General features: G+C 37.8%; 1 protein-coding gene across 1 annotated transcript; it reads right to left on the bottom strand.

Annotated features, from left to right (window-relative positions):
• Nucleotides 1-1,403: 1,403 nt before the first annotated feature.
• On the bottom strand, nucleotides 1,404-19,543 carry LOC140922463 (carbonic anhydrase 2-like). Its single transcript, XM_073372447.1, has 7 exons — nucleotides 19,462-19,543; nucleotides 9,854-9,939; nucleotides 8,627-8,902; nucleotides 4,993-5,052; nucleotides 3,714-3,780; nucleotides 2,224-2,552; nucleotides 1,404-1,681 (listed from the first exon to the last, which is right to left on the bottom strand). The coding sequence occupies exons 1-7, from the start codon at nucleotides 19,541-19,543 to the stop codon at nucleotides 1,559-1,561; spliced, it is 1,023 nt and encodes a 340-aa protein (XP_073228548.1). The 3' UTR covers nucleotides 1,404-1,558.

Below are 19,543 nucleotides of genomic sequence, written 5' to 3' on the forward strand. Positions count from 1 at the left end.
GGCCATTATTCGTATTAAATGACCTCCTACAATTGTCAGTTTTAAAAACAGTGACGGAAATTGGTATCAGAAAGATTTCACTATTTCAAATTTTTAAAGGTTTAGTCAAAAAGTAAAACTTACTACTTAAGAATCCAAGGTTAAGGCATTAAGGGTAAGCCTAGTAAATTGGACAAGGCGTAAAAGCTTATCATCTGATGACCGAAAAGATAAATAAAAAGTTGCAGCGCTTAGGCACCGTTTATATGTAGAAAAGGTGTCCCAAGTACAAGAGTCACTTGCCTACCCGACTGGCGAGCTACCCTGCCTGGCGGATGAGCCAACAAACTTTTCATACATCTCATTACAAAACGTGGCGAACCAGATTAGAAGAGAGACCCGCCGAGCTGGGTCAACTTTGTTGTGATGGTGGTAGGGTCACCCTCCTAGCCGAGCCAAACGTTTCTCCATGTAAAAAAAACTTTGGCTCGCCCAGCCGGGTCAAGTCGGGCTTAACGAGACAATCAGAGCACGTGGGAGCGTTGTTAGTTTGGAAAAAAGGATCAACTTCGAATTCCTATTCAGTTTCCATATAAACGCTCGTTAAAGTTGACTCAGCTTGGAGTTGACTTAAAGTTGGAGTTGACTTAAAGTTGACTCACCTTAGGTTACCCGGGAAATGAGGTTCTCTTGATATAAACCGGACTGATTTTTCCGGGCATTAAAAACACTTCAACAGGCTATTCATAGAATCAATTTGGTAAAGCGGTCGTTGGCTGTTCCTGGCAATTTGCGGTTTCCTTTTAGTATAATCCCTGAAAAATGTCTCTTAGGGTTGCTTTTTAGATACAGTCAAACACCTCTTACCGATACCCGCTCAATAAGGACATCTCATTATTACGAGCAGTTTGCTTTGTCCCTGGGGGAAGAACGCCCTTTTATTTTCCCTAAATAGAGAGGAGAATTCGTTACGTCACGTCGCCATGGTAGCAAAATGTTTGCTTGACAACAAACCGAAAATTCACTTAAAAAGCAAATACGCATTATTTCAAACTTCATCGATCTTATTCAATTTCGTTTAATTTGTCAATTGTTGGCAAAATTTTCTGGATTTAGTCCGAGAGGACCCAATCTGAGTTTAGAAAAAGAAAAAGTAATTTTTTGTGTTGTGTTCACCTACTCTGCAAGGCGGGCGCGTGAAATTAGGAAGTTTCGTGTCGCAGTCGTGCAACGACGGCTAAGAAATGTACAAAAAGAGAGTGATGCACGTGCAAAGTTGTTGTTTTGCTGATCTAAACCTATCGGTTTATTTTTTTTTGTCGTTCTCGTTACTGTCGCCGTCGTCGTTGCCATCCAGAAATTTGGCTACCATGGTAACTTGACGACACACTTCTCCTCTCTATTCAACGCCATTAATAAGGACACTCCGTTCGTGACAGTCTTTCTATGCCCCCTCTGTGTTCAGAGTGTCCGTATTAACGGGGTTTGACTAAACAAATGTTACAGTGCATGGTTATGTTTACCATTATGATTACTGCTAGCGTTTTCTTCATCTGTTTCATTACATATGGAGTTGATACTAATCGTTATTTGTGATAGAGTAAATAGTGCGGTCATTCAGTGGTTGGATTGGTCTGTAGTTGTCGCACATGAGAGAAGGATTTCTACCATGTTCACCCTTAAGTTTCCTGAACTTGTTAAGCTGAAACACCGAAAAAAAATTAAAATATATCAAGCAAGGAAACTTACGACCCATCATATGGTTTAAGCTAATTGTTTCTAACACAATTTGAACTAACATTATCGATATCTATGGCTATGCTACTTAAAAGTAAAGACGCCGGTGTGATAATAAAATCTGACGTACGATGCATCATAGACTGTTTTAAACACAATTTTGGTATTGCATTCACAATAATTTCAATGTATCCTATAACGGTCTGCATAGTAGTTAACGCAATACATGCCTAGAATTGGCTCCGGTCATCGCTATTGTGACACTGACCGGTCTTAATCAGATTCCGTATCTTAAAGGGATTTTACTTGAACCGTGAAACAGATGTTAACAAATAATGCAAAAAATCAAGAGGTAAACAAAAGAAGACAACAGAATTAGTGCAAAATAGTGCGTAGCATATTACTTCCTTTTACACGGTTCAAGTATAATCACTCTAGTATACTTGTAGAGTGTCATATCCTCTCAGTTGTAAAACTAAGTTATTCATATTACTGAGCATTAGATACCTGGTTGGTAGAGGCAAGGAGATAGTCTTTAACAACTATCCAGTGTACTGTCTCAAAGCAAGGAGGCGTAGTGAGGGAACCTTCGTAACTGTAGTAACATTCTAAAGTCAAACTTTTGGGATCCTTATCATTGCCGTGGCCATTTCCGCCATCGCCATTACCATTACCATAACCGTTGCCATTACCATTGCAATCACCATTGCCATCATCGTTGCCATTACCATTGCCATTACCGTTGCCATTACCATTGCCATTACCGTTTGAACAATGTTGGGGAATCAGATCCATGAGATAAATTCCATCGGTCTTGTCAACAGTATGAGTTTTACCTGTAAAATAGGGTGACATTAAATGGTTTCCTTAAACGTTCAAGCAGCTGAGCCACACATCGTTCTGCGAGTTAAAGATTTCAGCTGCCTCGAACCTCGCCAGGCGCGCTCTACCGCCGGGACGTGTAATCGGGATCGATTGGAGTGATTTTAGTTCCGCGCAAGGGATCATGGGGAAAGCGAAGTGCAAAACTCCGACCCTTCCCAGAGTCTTTTACGCCAACACTTAACGCGCGTTCCCATAGACCTTCATCGCTCGCAGCCGCGTTTTCTACAAACAAGGCAGAGATCTGACGTGTTCTCAAGTCTTGTTCAAAAACGTTTTTGGCAAATTTGAGCTCTTCAAAGTTTCCTAAAAGCAGCTCAATAATTTTCATTTGTTAGTTCACTTTTTGTGCTATAGTTATTTATTAGCATATTTTAGTAATTTTTTAACATGGTAAAATAACAAGGTTTAACTAAAATTATACCAAACTAAAATTGAATTATATCATGTAAGCAACGAGAGCAACGACATCCTCCCTTACTGAGCAGTGACATCAGCAGTTAAACCCTTTAAATCCCAGGGCCTAACCAACATCATCTTCAATTTTACTAGTAATAGCACAAACAAGAGGAAAGGTCATAATCACTGAAGGAAAAATTAGATATACACAGATTTGCCCTCCGCAAATATAGCGCAAAAAAGTCCAACTAGGAGGGAATCAAAGGCAAAGATGGTAAAAATACCTCATTTGCATCCCAGTTGACATGGGTTGTAAATTTGAGGACAAATGAGGTATTTAACATCTCTGCCCTTGATTTAACTGTAAATTGCACTTTGTTCATGCACCATATTTGCACTGAGTAAATTTGGTGTAAAATAAATTTTTGAGGGAGTGAATTAATAAATGATTGCCAAACAGAAAGTGCGTTGATCTTTTTTTCAAATCTCTCGACCTATTCTTTAAGGAAATGCATGAAGATCGGTCTGGAGAATTTTTACGTAGATATTGGAACTTAAAGGATGAAATGATTGCTGATAAACTGTGCAAGTGTAGGAAGAAGAGGGCGGGCGTCGCCGATTGCCAATAAACAGAGAATAAAAGCAAGAAGGGACAGTAAGGATTTGTTCACATGTTCTTCGTGTTTAACCTTTTTTAAGTATTCTGATATACCTACCAACTTCGAGGATGTATTGTGTCAGAGTTGCTAACTTTCCAAAAATTTTGTTTCCTTTTGAGGGCGCCTGTAAATAATTCAATAGATCGAACTTTATGTGATTTGCAACCTTTTATTTATCGTCCTTCTACTTCTACGTTTTTCTTAGATGCAGCCAAGGAAGCTGAAATATATACCTCTTATTAGCCGAGTTTTCGGTCCGTACTGTAAATTACGGACCGAGTTTTTTCCCATCGATTTGTGGCCCAAGCACGAAGCGCGGGGGCCATAAATCGATGGGAAAAAACAAGGATCCGTAATTTACAGTACCGACCGAAAAAACGAGGCTAATAAGAGGTTTATTATAAGGGTTCTTCCTGTTTGTGGGACCGGAAACAAACGTGCAGAACGCACGATTTGACAGTCATTTGACAGGCGTCAAAAAAGAAAGTTTTTATTGGCGCACGAAAACAATAGCACATAACAAAGGCTTTCGGAGGAACTAAAAACAAATTCGCCATGTTGAAAAAGTTTATTTGGTCAAAACTAAGAGCACTATAAGTTTTAGCCCTTTAATGTAACGCTGGAGTATTTTGGAAACCGGACACTGTCTGTCTAGAAGACGTTTCCGTCTTTCCTCTGTTTGTCCTTGTAAACAAAACACTGCAAAAGGCAAAGAAGCTTTTCAAGGTAAGTTTGTTGTCATTGTCCAAGGATTCGCTCGTTTAATGTTTTTGGGAAAGCCTCTCTTTCTGCCAGTACATTCTCGTCTTCAATTGTGATCTGCGTTAAAATTTTCAAACACTGAGTAGCATTCTCTTCCTCGGTGAGGTTACGATTCAGTTTCTACGTCAGCTTCGTTCTCATCAAAAACAGACTCAGCCATATAATAATATTCGTTATTGCCAATTTATTTAATTGTCTTTTTGAACAATTAAATATCCATTCTTCCGTAGATCAATTTTTAGCGGCAGGTATATTCGGGGAAAAAACCTGGAGCTAGAAAGTCTCTTTACCTACCACATTTTTTTTTTTAAATTTATAAGGACACAATAAAGGTATTCTTGTATAAATTGCCAAACAGCAATTTTAATTTTTAGCAATGAAGTATTATGATTTTTTTTTCGGAGGGTCTTATAAATCGCATTTTGTTGTGAAAAAAAATGACTCCTTGAAAAAAATTTTATTTTGAAGCTAACTTATTCAACTAAAGAAACGCAAAACTGCGTCGCGATTTGTTCACATATTTGTTATTGGTAGGGAATAAGGAAAAGTAACCAGAGAAGTAGACAGGGTGTACCTTAATCCAAAGGGCTATGACTGCTAGCTCTTCTCCAGGACCGTCAAATACCATATGAAGCTGAGGAAAGGAGCAAAAGCTCACAGTTATTCACAATGAGTTTATTCCATGAAGGGCACGCGTATATCAAATGTGTATAGGGAGTACGAGGAATTCCATTCAAACTAAAACTTCTGGAAGGTCATGTTTCACTCATACTTTCGCATCCCATCGTGTCACCCTTTGCGAAAATAATGTGTTGCAAACAAAAACTAACCTAGCACATCTCGCCAATCACATTGCAGACGTAGACATGCTAACTGGTCAATCAGAACTGGGAGCAAAAGCACGTGTTCGGCGCCAGGCAAAATAAAACCTTTCTTTTTAAGTCACAAGACAATTGGTTCTTGCACGTAGATAAGTATGTGCCGCACCCAGGGGCTGGCGGGGAAGGGGGGGAGGGCTTTTTCTAGTAATAGGCTAATGGGGATGTGCCGCTGGATGGGGTCGCATTTTTACCACTGGATTGACTATCATGAAGGGATTGCATTTTCAGCAGAGTTACTGGCACATTTTCGAGATTTGGGGGGGGGGGGGGGGGGGGTGGGTAAGAATAACTCAGTAATTGCGGATTTCAAAACGTGACGATCTTTATTACATTAAGTGTAACAAATGTGCCAATTCACTTCAGGACGTCCTGGATAGAAGACTCTATAAGGTAGATGCATAAACAGAAAAAACTTTGGAGTATGATGAAATCGATTTAATGTAGGTTCGTGTGTTATTTTAAAATTCTTTGTTCTTGTTTTTCCCTTGAATTCATTACCCATTTTTGGGTTTGAGCTTTCAATAGGGTATAAATGTTCGTTTGTCGTATCCTTAAGTAGTGACAGGGTTTCCAAACTTTATGGGAGTGAGAGCCTGAGAGAATTATGATAAAAATAGGTTTTTTTTTACTTTTAATCACCATTTTTTAACAATTTTCTTGTCGGGCAACATTTGTTTCAAGTAGATGGGACGTCCCATTAAGAGACGGAATCCTAAGGAAATACCTACCTTCGAAATATCCATTGACATCCTTGGTATCGCCAACGAAGCAACCGAGCTAAGAAGCGAGGTTGCCTCGAAGGCAGAATTATAACGCCGCGCGATGTAGGCAAAAGCTGCATTTTTGACCATATTTGCGTGTAAGTAAGACTCCATATTTGGGTAGTGACGTCATGGCCTTGTATTTACAACTCGTGGTTCGAAATTTGCCTAGTCCCTGTACGGCGTCTTTTCAGGCCCTCTCGGTCAATGCCTTTCGGGGACGTATCCGAGACGAACGGTCGGGAGACGCCTAGACAATCTCGGAGTGCGCATGCGTGAGCATTTTTGCATTTATGAAAAGTTCACACGGTCAACTGAAATAATCTATAAATAACTTTGCGCGTGAATATCCTTCGCTAAAGATCGACACTATTGAGACTATTACAAAAATAACTAACCTAGTTTGTGTTATAGAAGAACAAGAATATTACTTTGAATCGGAAAAAATACTACTGTATAACGTGCAAGTACTTTCTCTTTTAGTTCATGCTCAAATGAACCATTAAAATGATAGTCCTTATTGATAAAAAGATTTGAAACAGTAGTTTGTTGACATTCTACCAAATTTAGAGACCAAATTCAACAGCCTGTCCGATTAGTCTGATAAGCTTCTAAATCCAAAAATTAAATTACATAAAGTATTTCGAAGTGAAATGATAAGGAGAAATTTATAGGAGCAAGCGAAAATAGAGAAACGAGAGATAGCTTGTCATATCCAAGAAGAAATATAAACTTATTTCTCTAGCTTACCTTCCGATTCTTGATCAAATAATTTTTTTGCGACGCTGTTTTGCTTAGCCTACAAATAGTTTTTGAGATGAAATAAAGTTCAAATTAGTTTAATGTCGATTGCGATAAACGAAAAAGAAAGGCAAAACGACTTTCAACAATGAAAACGTGCATAGAATAAAAATGCTTGGTCCTCTGTACTCTCCGTGGCTGCTGGACATCTTTCATCAGCGCGGAAAAGTTATTGACAGCTCGCCCGCTTCTTAAAGCTCCGCCCCCAAGTGAGACAAAATGTCTCACTTCTCCGAGTTTGTCTAGGCCTCAAAAACTTTCTGGGACCACGTGACCCGAAACGGCTCGGCCTCGCATAATAATGGGGCCTAGGGACAAGGCAAGTCCGAAATTAGGTGATTCAGTGTGCAGCTGTTCGTTGTCTGTTCAGAGGACCCAACAGGTGAGCAAGCTTTAATACGATTTCTAGTTTGAAAAGGCAATTTAAGTGCTCTGGTTTGCTTTATAAATTGCGTTTAAAGCAGGTGCTAATCAAGGAATAGGATTACGCTCAAATTTTTGTCAGACCCAGCTTGTTCTTTGCAGCTCGATTTACACTGAGGTAGTGTGCTCGCTTCTCGACTCAGAACCAGGGTTTTCAGTGTTCTCTTTTCCTTTGTGAGTTGAATTTTAAGCGGTAGTTGATCAAGGCATTGGGTTATGTTCTCAAAACTTTTATCAGAAACAACGTGTTCTTCGCAGGTCGATTTACATTGAGCCAGTCCTCACCTCCCGTGAGGAATGCAACGTATTTGCCGGCCTTTTTTTTTAGAATTTATTTATGTCTTTCGAGAGATTTTGTCAACCAGTATGTTTTTTTGCTGCTCGATTTACATTCCCGTGAGGAATGCAACGAATTTTTTTTGAAGACTATCAATATGCATTTCAAGAGACTCTTTGTCCTGTGACACTCGCTCATTAAATCTTTGTATATTAGACCCTGTTTAAATGGAGTGGGTGACCCCGGTCTGGTGGTGTAAGTTTGTTTTGTTTTGTGTCCCCCAGAGCGTGAAAACAAAAGAAACCAACCCCACTAGACCGGGGTCCCCCACTCCATGTAAACAGGCCCTTATTCAAGTTTTTATTTTCATACTTCTAATACATTCCGCCCAATTCTTGCGCTTTTGACTCATTTTACTTTACACCAATTTTTTCTTATGTATATTACCACGCAAAATATTTTTCTTATCCCTGATGACGCTGTTGCTCGGAATTTTTGTTGCTCGGAATTTCCTTATTATTTTTAATTTCAGCAGTCAAAGGCCTCATTTGAGATCTTTCTAACGTTTATAGTTTTCATACAATGGAATTTTCCATGAAACATAAGTACAAACTTGCTCATATTTACCAACAAAGCTTCAAGCCATGTTGTTTAATTGTTTGATAAAAGGGAAAGCCTAGAATGGGCCAAAGTTGTTGTTTTGAAGTTGGGTGCCATCCTTTTCTATAGCGGAATCCATTTTAAACCTCCAAAATTATAAAAAAAAGATATCGTGAAGATCAGAGTAATCAAATTCCACAAAAGATAAACAGATTCGCTTCGCTGGCACTTGCCGGAAGGTACCTCTAGTTATTATCAGTATAATCGCAGTTGAAAAGTGGAGCTAATGACTTCGGTCAGCTCCTAGTGTCGGAAAGGTAGGCTATCGTGTCCTGGGCGATCGTTTTGACCAGCAGATGTGTGCCCTGACAGACCGTCCAGGGCCTAGCTACAAGAAAACTGAAATTTTACAGCCACAGATAGACACCGTGACACAAAAAGTTTCAAGTGGTTTTTGTTACTTACCTCACCAGAAAATCGTTTTTCATCGAGGGTGTGCTCAGATCCGCGATCATTAGCACAGCCAAAGTGAACGTGAAACTGGAGCAATTCAAAAGTTTTGTCCCCCAGTGGACCCCCAGTTAGTGAAGCTCCATTGGAATCAGCAATTTCAAGTTCTGGTGAATGTCCAGTATTCTTAAACGTTCCAGTTACAAGGCCCCTTGCGTTGTCGAAAGTGATTTTTAGTGGACTGGAGCTCTTCTTGAAGGTCTCTCTTTTAACGATGTTTATTGGGGATTGCTTTCGATGACCTCAGTCCTCATATCTATCTTTCCAGTCTGCTGGGCCTAGCACTGTAATTAATTTCAAAAAAGGACTCATTTAAAACAAACGATCTTATCAGTTTAGTCCATTCAGTTTTGATCCTAAAAATCTCGCCGTGCAACATACCGTTTAAACAAATCGTGTCTATATGATAAAATTTCCGCCTTGCATTATGACGATCAGAAATGTCTCCCGAGCGTTAAAACTGAATGACTCACAAACAAAAGCAACCATCTTTAAAAATGTTGGACGGAACAGTTTTCAAATTCCCAATTGCAATCCTTTTAAATAGTCTTCAATTTTATCCGCCCAACCGTCCTTTTTTCCGTTTTTTAAGTGGTAGTAAATGTCCCTTCCACTCATCTATTTAAGTGTTGGTTATTTGCCCGGTGATGGCCGGGTGGGGGTGCAATTACTAATGACAAGATTGGATAAATTCATGGTTCCTGTTCCTTTTTTTACAACAAGGTTTTCGATAGATTGCTAGTAAACTACTCTGGGTAATCATTATAGGAGCTGGCAACTGAATTAAGAAAGAAGACTTCGATGAAAACATACAAGTCAGCGCTTTTTTTTTTCTGGTGAAAGCGCATATACTAACCTAGCAACGGCCTTTCCTCTCGCCAATTGAGAATGATGGCGCGAGACTTTTTATTTCAACCAATGGCAAATAAAAACAACGAATTCCCATAACAATCATTGATTTCATGTAATTTATTTCTAGACCTTGGAGTGCGTTCAGAAGAAATCGTGCAATCGTGCTGTGCCAAAATCTCAAGGATCAAAAACAAATTACATTCTGCGTAGCAAAAAAAGACCAAGACGAGTACTTGATATCTTGCTATCTCGCTTTTAATTATTAATAGTTCATGTATAATGTTACAAATTGCCTCTAATATTAGAAGGACTTCGGGTTTCTCACGGTACAGATCGAAGGAAGTGATCAACTATCATTGTTGCTTTATACAAACCATCATTGTTCGTATCTGCATAGCCCCATTCTTCGTGTGTAGCTGAAAAAAAGGTACAAATTATAAAATAACAAAAATGATTTCTTTATCAACCTAATAACTCTTAATCCGATCGTAATAAATTACAAAGAAACTCGTCGACAAATATTCAAATACATTAACAATACCTTAGAAGTAAAAAGAGGTAAAAGGTCATTACTTAACTTCGGTTTCAAGTGCTCTGAAAACGTCATCAGCTAACTAACAAACTTAAGGCCGACCGTGGCTAAGGTAGGAAGGGTAGTGATGATTGATAGGTAGGTAGATATAATACTTTATTTCGAAAATTCAAATCGGAAGAAAAACACGCTAACCTCATAAACACATATGGCTGGTAGGTTTCCATGGAGGGCGTGTTGACACATAAAGGCCGTAAAGGTCAGGACAAATGTAAATTAATTATAATTAGCTACGTCTACAATTACTCCAACTTCTGTCACTACTACAGACAGACAGAACGACAGACAGACAACAGGCAAACAGACAGACAGACAGACCTTGCATTAACCTGCAAGAAAGCTGCATTTTTGACATCATCGGTTGATTAATCGCAAACTTCTTCCAAATTTGGTCATCAGTAGCTGGTTATGGTGAATTATGCGTGTGCTTTTAGCCAATCAGAATGGGGGGAAATATTTTGAATGAATAATAATGTAAGTTATTCATTAGATACTCACTCGCGCTCAAGACGACACCAAAGGTAGTGAACAACAGGAAAAACTTCATCTGTCGTAACTGATGCATTCAATTATCAAGTTTTCTGAAATTCGATCACAAAAAGAAAAAAAGAAAAAACAGGAAACATAACTAACTAAGGTAACAATACAATGTTGGCACAAAAGAGGTTCTCATAAACATGTCAAAGTCGATACAAAATATAATACAGTGGAACACCGTTAATAAAAACACTGCTTGACCAAAAAATCCTGGTAAAATAACAACAATGACTGAAGCATTTTTTACGTTTGAGTCAAACGGTAAAAGATAAGCGTAATAACGTTGTGGACAGGCGGTGTGATCCAGAAAGCTGATGCGATGTTTTGTCAGGTCTATGGAGTTGAAACTTTTGGAAAGATTCATACAGTTTCAACGTCAGCCCAAAATGATCGTCTAACATTGTCTAACTTAGACAGTCTAACAGTTTGAAAGGGGCTTTGAGTTTTGTAACAAATTGTTTCTTTTGGTCCTCTGGGCGCTGAATCTAGTTCAGAATCTAGGTTAAATGGTTTGACCATGTTCATGATAAATTTGTACCCCAAAATTCTTGAACAAGACAATTTGTTGTTGTTATTACAAATGCAAAAACGAAAAGATGCAAATCTCATTAACGCAAAGTCAGTCTGATTACTTTTTTGTACCTCGATCTCTAATAGTAATTTACTCCCAGCTTTGATTTTATGATTCTAGATCGCTTTTGTCTCAAATAAGCTATAAAAATGTTAGTTGATTGTTTTAAATAACAGCTGAATATCCAATGTATTTAGCGGGAAAAGGTGTTTGATAGCAACTGACGATTGTTCTTTGCCAAGATTATAAAAAGCCATCAACTTACTGAAAATTCTAAACAAGTTGTCTGTTGTCTTGAATGCAATAGTTTTTTTCAGCTGATCTGAAGACAACTAATCCTGAACTTATAGATCTAGGTGTAAGAAAAGGTATAATCAACATGGGCGTTGTTTGATTTTTAATCTTCGTTTCCATCGCAGTATTCATGGCGACTGACGTGATGTTAACGAATGAGAGAAATTGCCCCTTGACTCCTACTAGTAGTGATGCTCAAAGTGGAAATCTGAAAACCGTCTAATTTTACTTCGATTTTTCCTAATCCTAAAAGATAAATAATGACTACACAAATGTTTCACAAAAGGTGTGGTTTTAGTTGAATGGTAATGTTAAACGACCAAATATAAAACGCTGGCTCGATGCAAAAAATGAAATGGCACGAGACTTTATCCCGACTAATCAAGTGCGAAGACGTGACAATGTGCTAGTTTACTAACAAAGAAAGCAAGTACATACCTAAAGCTGCTATGTGAATGTAAACTTCACGGCAGTAGTGTTGAACCCACTGGCTTCAGCCTCCTTCCTGTATCTACTAAGACTGATCAGGCTGTGGGACAAGCATTGAAATAAATAGGCCTTCTCTGATTGACAAATAACACTTGAGGACAGAATCCTGACGATATATATAAACTTTTAACCTTGGCTTAAAATATCTTAATTAGTATGGAACGATGAAATCACCGATATGTTGTCCACAAGGAAATCGAGGGTGTTGGCGATGAGAGGTGATGATGGAAAATTATTATATATATAAAAACATTTAGCTTCTTTTATGTCGTGACAAACTTGAAATCCTTCATAAAAAGGCTCTCCAGACCACCATGTGAAGGTACCCCTTTTGCATGTGCAAAAAGACCAAAATGAGCTTGGCTGTTCTGTGCAGCACAAAACTGGTCCCCCGTTGGTCATTATATTACAACAACAAGAAAAAGCTGGAATATAACCAGTCAGGCAATATGAGCCAAGTTATATGACGTTCGCAAACTTTTATTATGAATTTTTCAACCCAGAAGAATCGTCTTGAATGCGGGTGATGCAACCAAAAGTGGATGATAAGAGGAATAATATTTGTTGCTAATGTTTGAGCAAAACAAAAAATATCACTAAGGAACTTGGTACAAGTCTGCTTGCAAAACAAAAAGCCAGACTTAAGTCAATAAAATACATGTGTATAAGCTCAGCTATTTCTTATATACGTTTTTTAGCACCAAAATGAATCAAATTGCTTTACAAATGACATTACAATAAGATTCAAGCAAGTTTGGGACAGTAGGGGCAGGAGGTGTGATTTTTGCGAATTTTATTCTATGGTTTAGTTCTTTTCTTTTTTATTGGTATTGAAATCGGTGTCAATCATTTATTTTAACTCGTTACGTCGAGGAGATAAACAAAACCCGTTCAAAATACGAACGTGTTTAAATAAAGTCTATAATAATTACAGTTATAATATAGGCAAATAAATTATCACTCAACGTCGCCAAATCAAATTATATTCTTTTTCGACCGGCAGGTAAAAACCTATTACTGTTACTGATACAATTACGCTAGAAGTGACACTTGGTGTTTCTTGGTGTTTTATTAGACCAGCATCTTTCTTGGAAATATCATATAAATCATGTTTCTAAAAAGGTATCAGACTATAAGTAAGTCGATGACCGGTCATGTCGGCGGGCGCTCCGCACATGCCGGTTTAAAACTCAAAACGTACCAATGCCTTATGTCGTAAACTAAAATGAATCAAGTTAAAAATCTACAGAAGGAAAACCTTAAACGAAAGGGAGAGATTTCAGCTGTAAAAAAATTAAATCACTACTCCTTAATGTTCTAGGTAATGAAGATAATTATTTGAATGTTAATTATTTTATAGAATATTTTGTGAAGTTAACCTGATATGTTGTATATACCTCCAGTTGTAATTTTAGTCCTTTTCAAATAACAAAATCCCCTGTACTTGAATTTATATGAAAGGTGTTTCTTTCTGTATGTTTTTGTATTTCTTTTCTTTTTCTTTTTTCTTATGTAATTTAATAACGTCTTTATTTAAAATCCTGTCCTGCCTAGATTAGCATTATAGCTATTTGCAGGACATAAAGTATTGTAAACTTTATATTTCTTTAAATAAATACATTGCTGTTGTTCTTGTTGTTTGTTGTTATATCTTTGTTATCCCTATACTATGCATTGGTTTTCCTCTTCCTTATCTACTGTAAGATTGCATGGTGCTCAACGTATCGATCCAGTTTGAATAGGCTTCTCTACATATACAGAAACGCATCGTCAGAATCGTTTGTGGAGTAGAGTATTTTGCCTATACTGCACTTCTATCTCGGACTTTTAATATCCTTGATATTTTTAACATCAACGCGTTCTTTGTTGCGTGTTTTATGTACTCGTATCACAACAACCTCCTTTGTAAAACGTTTAACACCATCTTTGATACTCATCGCCAAGTACACACATATAATCCTCGAAATGCTAATTCTACCGACCATATTTCTGTAGAACCAACATTAAACAGTTCACAATCCTTCACCTGGGACCTAAACTATGGAACTCCTTTCCCCATTATCTTACGCAGCTGACAAGGTACCGGCTCTAGATTCAAGACATCATTAAAAAAAATATCTTATCGAAAGAGCTATAAAGTAAACTCGACTTACCATGATATGGCAGCTTACAGGAAATCAGAATTAAATATGAGGAGCCCATATTTCTACAAGCTATATACTTCAACTTGTGGGCTTCCTCGCCACTTTATCTGTCACAAAAGTTTAGTCACATAAATTTATACATTTAATGTTGAACTATTATTGTAGCTCTTCCTTCCCCGTAAATATGAAATCTTTGTAAAAACTTCTGTAACATTATTTTATTCTTTGTGGCAAATGTATAAATAAATAAACAAACAATATTCTATTTTAAAAACAACTCATCAAATATATAAACTTACTTAGCAATAAAAACATAAAATATCAAGAGGTTAAAACCTACAAAAAACTATACACTAAAAACATAAAAAGAAAACTATAAGACACGTTCTAAAAGCAAAAATCTTGCAATTTACTTTTGCAGTCATTTTCATCACTCGAAAGACGTACTCGAGAGGGAAAACTGTTCCATAAATTGGTTAATAAATAAGTGAAAGAATTCCTTTTAAATTTAAGATTAAAATTAGGTAATTCCATATTCAAGCCGTCGCCTCTTAGCCCATACGGTGTATGCCTATATCTGAAAAGGTTTCCAATATAAGTAAGTCCCATACCACTTGAACTTTTAAAAAGAATTATTAACGCCTGATGTAAGCGCCTACAATATAAGGATTTCCTGCTAGCCGTAGTGAGCAGCTCATCGTATGACACTGATCACGACTTGTTGTGCCCGATTAACGTTCTCAAAATAGAACTGTTGCCATCTTCGGGACGATTGTGTTGACCTTTACCTATGCCTACAAAAAAGGACTGTAGTATTCTAGCTAGGTGAGGTAATATATTAACTGCTTTAATATACAGTTCTATCATTGCATCATGGGGAAGAAACGCCTTTTTCTTCTCAGCGCGGGGGCCTTCGCGTAGGCTTTCTTTAGTTGATCTGATATGTGTTCTTTATAGGATAGGTCCTTGTCTAGAGTAACTCCAAAAATTTTAAAGATTTGAGAAATTCTATTCTAGCATTATTAAGAATTATAGAATAATCATAGTCACAGGCTCCGACGGATAATGCTTGAGTCTTACTACTGTTTACTTTTGAATGCAGGGCGGATAAAGGTTGGGCGGTGAAACGAGCGCGTCCGAGCAAGAAGGTGTGATGCAGTGGACTGGGACTCTGCTTAGAAATGTCGCTTGTTTTCGACTTCGGTCAGGGCTTGGATGTGGTTTGTACATTAGACACTGCCGCTGTCATTGAATTATAGCGGCTTGACTTGTTTTCTTTACTTCTTCAGGGACCGCGGAGCAAGGTGAAAAGTGGGAGGGCTGACAATTGAAAATGATTTTTTCATATTGAAAATCGAAAAAAGGAATAAAATCATAGTATTTTGATTTGTTTCTGTCGCGTGACTTTGCATACTTTATCCAGTATTTGTTGCTCTTTATAGGTCGGCATTAGTGAAGATACCGAAATTCTTCATACGATTTTCATTCCGTCCAGCAAATGTGTATGCTAAATTACAGGATTGCTGACAATAAGTAGAATATCTGATTATAAATAGAAAAAATATATAACCCATCACCAAAAATCTAATCACACTTAACGAATATTAGTCAGAAACAACTCGCACTTCCAAAAAATGAAACTTTTAACAATATATTGAAATGTTTACTGGTCAAACTCAAACTCACCATTTTCACTGCAAGTAGTTGTCGTCTTTTCTGCGGAGCTTACAGACTTTGACGAAGTCCCAGCTAACTCTAATAAACGACCAACATACACGGTCAGTTCAGATTCAATGCAAGAAAAGACGCGACTACAATTTTAGTATAGAAAATACTACACTGAAGTGATCTGAAAAATTTCTAACTATGGCCGTTCACTGTTCAAGTAATGTAATTCTTCTTGCCATCGAATATTTCATTGATTCGAAAGGAGAAAGACAAAATATAAAACTTTTATCAACTTAAAACAAATACTCACTCTCGTTTGGCTTGAAAAAGCTAGTAATTTTCTTCATTTTGTCTGATAAAACTGATAAAAAACTCTGCCGGAGCAGGAAGTACAAAACACGCTGCCGAACGAAGCGAAGGGGTGGCCAAGGCATGGCGTTTGATCAAGGGGCAAGTCGGCCCCAGGGCACAATTACCGCGAAAAGCACAAGAGCCCCACAAAATGCCTGGCGTTTGAAATTAAAGAAAATACAGAGAATATAGCGGAATATAGACGGAAAAAAACTTGTTTCAAGTCTTTTTTTTTATTTTAATTATTTTTCTTTTCAGCGCAAAAAGTGGGGGCGGGGGCGCAAAAAAGTGGTGGGGCCGCGGCCCTACCAGCCCCTCCCCCTTCGCGGTCCCTGTTCTTCCTCGTTCCTTTGTGCTGGTACGCTGTCTCCGAGAGGCAAATGTTGCTATTTTTTGCGGGAGGTTTAGTTGGAGTAGACAAACATCTCTTTTAAAGGGTTTCTTTTATTACTTTCATGACTCTACCACTGATTTATATTTTCGTTCTTCTACTCGCCAATGTCGATGTTATTCCAAAACAAAAACAACTAACTACTGTCTAAAACACAAAGGAAAATCTCATCCATGTCATCCATGGCAAAACTAAAAGACAGCAGATCGTGTTTCATAACTAGATGACGTGTATTTTATAAATGCGTGCAGCGCGTGCAAGGTGAAATTATGCTAATTTCAATCACCATCATCCTTCTTTTTAATTTTGAAAAAAAACATCTCATACGTCTTTCTGTTTCTTCGAAACTTCAAAATTAGTTTCCCCTCAGTTTTTACTGTTTACCTTGTTTTGTTTTAGAGAGAAAAACGGAAAAAAAACCTTACAACTAAGCTCAATAAATTTTGTTTACATGCGGTTGCCGGATTTGCAACGCATTGCGCGAATCGCCATGGCGCGTTGCACCCGAGAAGCAAAGTTTGAAGAAGTACAACGCCACTATACCAATATATATCAATCTATTTTTTTGTTATGTTATACAAAATTTATCCCCCTTTAACATATGTAAAAATTGAGGTTAAGAAGTGTTAAGCTTTTGCAAACGAAACGGCGAAGGACGATTAGGTGATATTTAGTGGAAGGAGGAGGTATTCAACACTTTCAAATTAAACTCAAATTATGGCATTATACGACCTACAAGTTTTGAAGTTAGAGCATACGACTATTAATCATACGCCTATTAATCTGACAAATTGTTGACGACCCAGCAGCGGCAGGTAGTGCACATCAGTTCCAAGGCATGTGGAGAAAAGCCATAGGCCTTCAATTTCGCTAGCAAAAGACGGTGGTTTATGGCGTCAAACGCTTTGCTCAAGTCTACAGCAACCTCCGCTACAGCTTCCCTGTTATCAATACTGTTCCTCCAGTCTTGTGTAGTTCTATACTTTTACGGAAATTTCTTCAGATACTCTGAGTGGTGTGGTACATAAAGCGAACATAGATGCCACACGAAGCGCCAAGCGGTCGCTTACAAAATAAGGCTGTAACAATACACCGAACTACCGATTAATCGCGATATTAACACCGCGATAGCGATAGACCGATAGCAAGTCAATAATGTTAATAATGTTTAAACATCGATAACAATAGCGATGGTGTGGCGAACTATCGATAAAAAAGTTTCGATAGTTTCTATACTTCTAACATTTTGTAATCTTTGGAAAATAAAGGTACCTTTTTTTCGATTCTTAAGGTGACAAAAACGGTAAAAAAAAAAAAACTTAAGAAAATCTACCGCCCTACTACAGCTATATAGTATAGTAACTAGTAATAAAAATTACAACTAAAAATATGATAATATAAGAACCACTAACTCATAACTCATACGTAAATATTTGCAGCATATACCAGAAAATTAAAGATGGCCGCCGTAAAAAGTTTCAATAAAGCTATGTGCAAGAGTTCTACCGCTTAGACATAGATTGGAAAAAGGTCCTGGAAAAACGCTTGATGCACATCTTAGGTTGAGCAAGTTCACGCTGGTTTCTAAGATTATACCTGGTAACATTCTTTGGTGGTAGTAGAGGGTGCAGCTTATGCACAGAATCAGATGCAACTAATTCAAATAGTTTGTTGCAATGTTTAATGAGTCTGTCCTTAAGAGAACTCATGATATACAATGGGAGGTGTCCGCATATGGAAGTCTGGGAGATATTATTAAGAACGTGCGCTTCTGAATGCGCTCCAATCGTCGCTTAGACACGCAAGCGATGCATAGTGGTATAAGGGTGTGCAGCAACTAATACCGGCCTAATGCAGGTATGATCGAAACTGATAATTTCAAGGGGCGGGACCTTAGCGCGCTTAAGCAAAACAGGGGAAAACATTCGCTTATTGGCCTTCTTGATTACATGAGAAATGTGACAATTCCATTGAAGGGTGCTCTAGATATAGTTATCCCTAATACTTTGAATAAGGTGTATTTGTTTGAGGATCATCATTCATTCGAGACGCTGTGACAAACACTCGACACAGTGTTTAACGGCGATATCGAAAACCTTGGGGCAGGTTTATTTCAATGAACTCGATCGGATACGCCTCTTTTTGTAACGAAAAAAAAAAAGTTAAGAGAGAACTAACACATGTTAACACACTCCAGCTTGTGTTTGTTATAATATTATTGTGTATGTTACAATATTATTGTACTTCAAAATGACTAGTTTATCCCATGCACGACCCCACACTGATTTTAGCCTTAAGTCTAGTGGTCTTAAAATAAAGATTACTTACACAATACATAGAGGGAGGCGTCAAGAGGACACTTGATCGTGTGAATTGGATACAACTCAGTTCATAGCGGGATATAGAATGGCCACTTCAGTATATGTCTATATGGAATACTTCAAGCTCTTCAAAATGCCAACAATTTTAATCAATTATTGCCCCGACATTACACAAGAAGAGATATAACGATTTTGAAAGTGAGACAGTGGGTAATAAACTCCATAATTAAAGTTAAAAATGTCACCAAAAGGTTCACATTTGTTCCTTATCCTTGTATTTTTTTTAACAATCTGCAGACAATAACTTTTTTTTAGCAAAACTACGTGATACAGAAGTATAGAACTTTGGGGAGAATATTGAACCTACGTGATACAGAAATATAGAACCTTGGGAAAAGATTGAACTGCAGGTGTCTAATTATAGGCTTGTGAAAAAATGTCTGTTGAACAATCTCGTTGCGCCAGTAGGCACATAAGGCCGTCTGTTGGACAATTGTAGTCCATTAACATTAGTTCTGCAATTCTAACATCCCTTCTAAGCTCAATATGACACTAAAGCTTAGCGTCGCGATTTACTTACTGACTTGTACTCTGTTTACGTACAGATCAAAAATAAGATGCATGTAGGCAGCCCTCGTGGTATCTGCCTCAGCTTCAGCCAT

This window comes from Porites lutea, chromosome 13 (assembly GCF_958299795.1).
Source record: "Porites lutea chromosome 13, jaPorLute2.1, whole genome shotgun sequence".
Lineage (NCBI taxonomy): Eukaryota > Metazoa > Cnidaria > Anthozoa > Scleractinia > Poritidae > Porites > Porites lutea.